The 2,422-nt window shown below is 34.1% G+C and overlaps 1 protein-coding gene across 1 annotated transcript in view; it reads left to right on the plus strand.

The window, feature by feature from the left end:
- Positions 437-2,422, plus strand: part of LOC107632827 (G-type lectin S-receptor-like serine/threonine-protein kinase At4g27290) — a 7,539-nt gene continuing 5,553 nt past the window's right edge. Inside the window, exons 1-2 of the mRNA XM_021117237.1 lie at positions 437-1,066; positions 1,558-2,298. Of these exons, the coding sequence (XP_020972896.1) occupies positions 478-1,066; positions 1,558-2,298 (1,330 nt within the window). The 5' untranslated portion in view covers positions 437-477. The remainder of the gene's footprint in view (positions 1,067-1,557; positions 2,299-2,422) is intronic.

Here is a 2,422-nt window from a genome sequence, read left to right on the forward strand (position 1 = left end):
CTAGTGAAATGAATATCCAATATATCCACTATTAACATTGTTTAGTATTTTCATTGTCTACCTATACTTTTAGATATGCAGTTGTCACCTTCCAATAATAACAAAAGATTAACACCGAACCTTCAGCGAAGTTTAATTACCCCACAAAAAAATCACAAAAGTTTGAAATTTGTCAAAACTTTGATTTTGGAATTTTTTGCATATTTTAAAATAAAATCATCAGTACTCAAAAATTTTTTAGTAAAATGTTTTATTTTATTCTATTAAAAAATTATTTTGACAAAAAGAACAATTTTGACGTATATTATATCAATAATTTAATCAAACATATTAATTAGACCAGTTTATTCAAAACCTAAAGTTTCTCCGTTGATGTCAAACTAGTAATTACCTAGTTTTTTCCTTTAAAATAGCTTTCCTTCTATCACTATATAATATAGCGGTGCCAATAACTAAGTATATAGTATATACTACTCAATGAAGATCAATCCTTCTTTCTGGACTATCATTGCTTACACATTAGTTATTGCCACTCCCTTCTTTCATCATGAATCCAATGCAATGAACACTTCCATCATTACCCCAAACCAATGCCTCGGTGACGGCAAGACCATAGTTTCCAAAGATAAAGGAACCTTTGAACTTGGCTTCTTCACAAAATCCAACAAACGCTACCTTGGAATTTGGTACGCCAACATCACAATCCAAACCATTGTGTGGGTGGCGAACGGTGCCGACCCCATCAACGATTATTCCCCTGTTACCCCTCCCATTTTAGAACTTAAAAGCACTGGAAGCTTGGTTCTTACTCACAAGAACGTTCTTGTATGGCAAACAATGAGCAGTTCCCCGGCAACCGCAGTGCGGAATCCGGTGGCGGAGCTTCTTGATTCCGGCAATCTTGTGATAAGAGAGGAGAATGATACAAACCCACAACGCTATTTGTGGCAGAGCTTTGACTACCCTTCAAATACAATGTTGGCAGGGATGAAACTGGGATGGGACATTAGAAGAAATTTCAACAGGAAGATCACAGCCTGGAAGAGTGATGATAATCCAGAACCAGGTAATGTTACATATACAATAATTGATTTTTGTGACTCGTAATAAATATGTATTCGTTTTTATCTCATATTGTCCAAAGTAATTTTTGGGTACTTTTACTTCGAAAATTGTTGGATAAAATTTTCGATTATAAACCCTACCTAAAGACAACTGGATGTGAATCTTTTTTTTTTTTTAAATAAAAAATTCTTTGAATCAAAATGTTTAATCTTTGGAATTTTTTTCAAAATCAATTTAGATACTAATAAAAAATAATAAATTTTATTAATTATACAGACTTTTTTTTATAAAAAAGTTTAGAAAATTAATTAAAGTGTAATTAATTTAGAGTTAATTAGTTAAAAAATAATTTTTATTTTTTATTTTAAAATTTGAAAAATTAAAATAATAGGACGTTTATTTTTTTTTATAGACTTGTTTTTCTTGGCTCTAAGTTAATTACCCCTAGTTGGTTGGGATGGTTTTTGTATTGAAATTGATTGCACATTACAGGTGACTTTTCTTGGAGTGTTATGCGGTACAGCTACCCTGAAGTGTATATGACGAAGAGAACAAGAAAGATGTACAGAATTGGACCCTGGAACGGCTTGCGTTTCAGTGGCATGCCAGAACTGAGATCCAATCCAATCTTTAATTTCAACTTCGTCTCCACTGCTGAAGAAGTTTACTACACATGGACCCTCAAGGACCCTTCTCTAACAACCATCGCAGTGCTTAACCAGAGCGCGGGCGGCCGCCCTCGCTACGTTTGGTCGGAGGCCGATAAATCCTGGAGGACTTATTCAACTTTGCCAGGGGACTATTGTGATACCTATGGACTGTGTGGTCCTAATGGATATTGTAGCATAACTTCATCACCAGTGTGTGAGTGTTTGAAAGGGTTTAAGCCCAAGTTTCCCAAAAAGTGGAACTCAATGGATTGGTCCCAAGGATGTGAAAGAAACCATCCAATAAGGTGCAATAGTAATGGTACCAATGAGGATGGTGATGGGTTTGTGCTTTTGCAGAGATTGAAAGTGCCAGATACTGAATATACTTTGGTGTATAAGGATATTGATTTGAATAAATGTAGAGCCATTTGCTTGGAAAATTGTTCATGCATGGCTTATACAAACTCAGATATAAGAGCAGGTGGTCAAGGCTGTGTCATGTGGTTTCATGATTTAATTGATATCAAACTGTTTCCTGATGGTGGACAGGACCTATACGTCCGACTGCGTGCTTCTGAATTGGGTAAATAATATTTCACTCACTTGAAATTCATGCATGCTTCTAATTTTTTTTAAGTTAATAATTAAATTAATCTCTAAAAGATAGAATTTTTTTTAAAGTTATCCTTAAAAAATTTTTTTCAATT

The sequence above is a fragment of the Arachis ipaensis genome, chromosome B03, assembly GCF_000816755.2.
Source record: "Arachis ipaensis cultivar K30076 chromosome B03, Araip1.1, whole genome shotgun sequence".
NCBI classification, from domain to species: domain Eukaryota; kingdom Viridiplantae; phylum Streptophyta; class Magnoliopsida; order Fabales; family Fabaceae; genus Arachis; species Arachis ipaensis.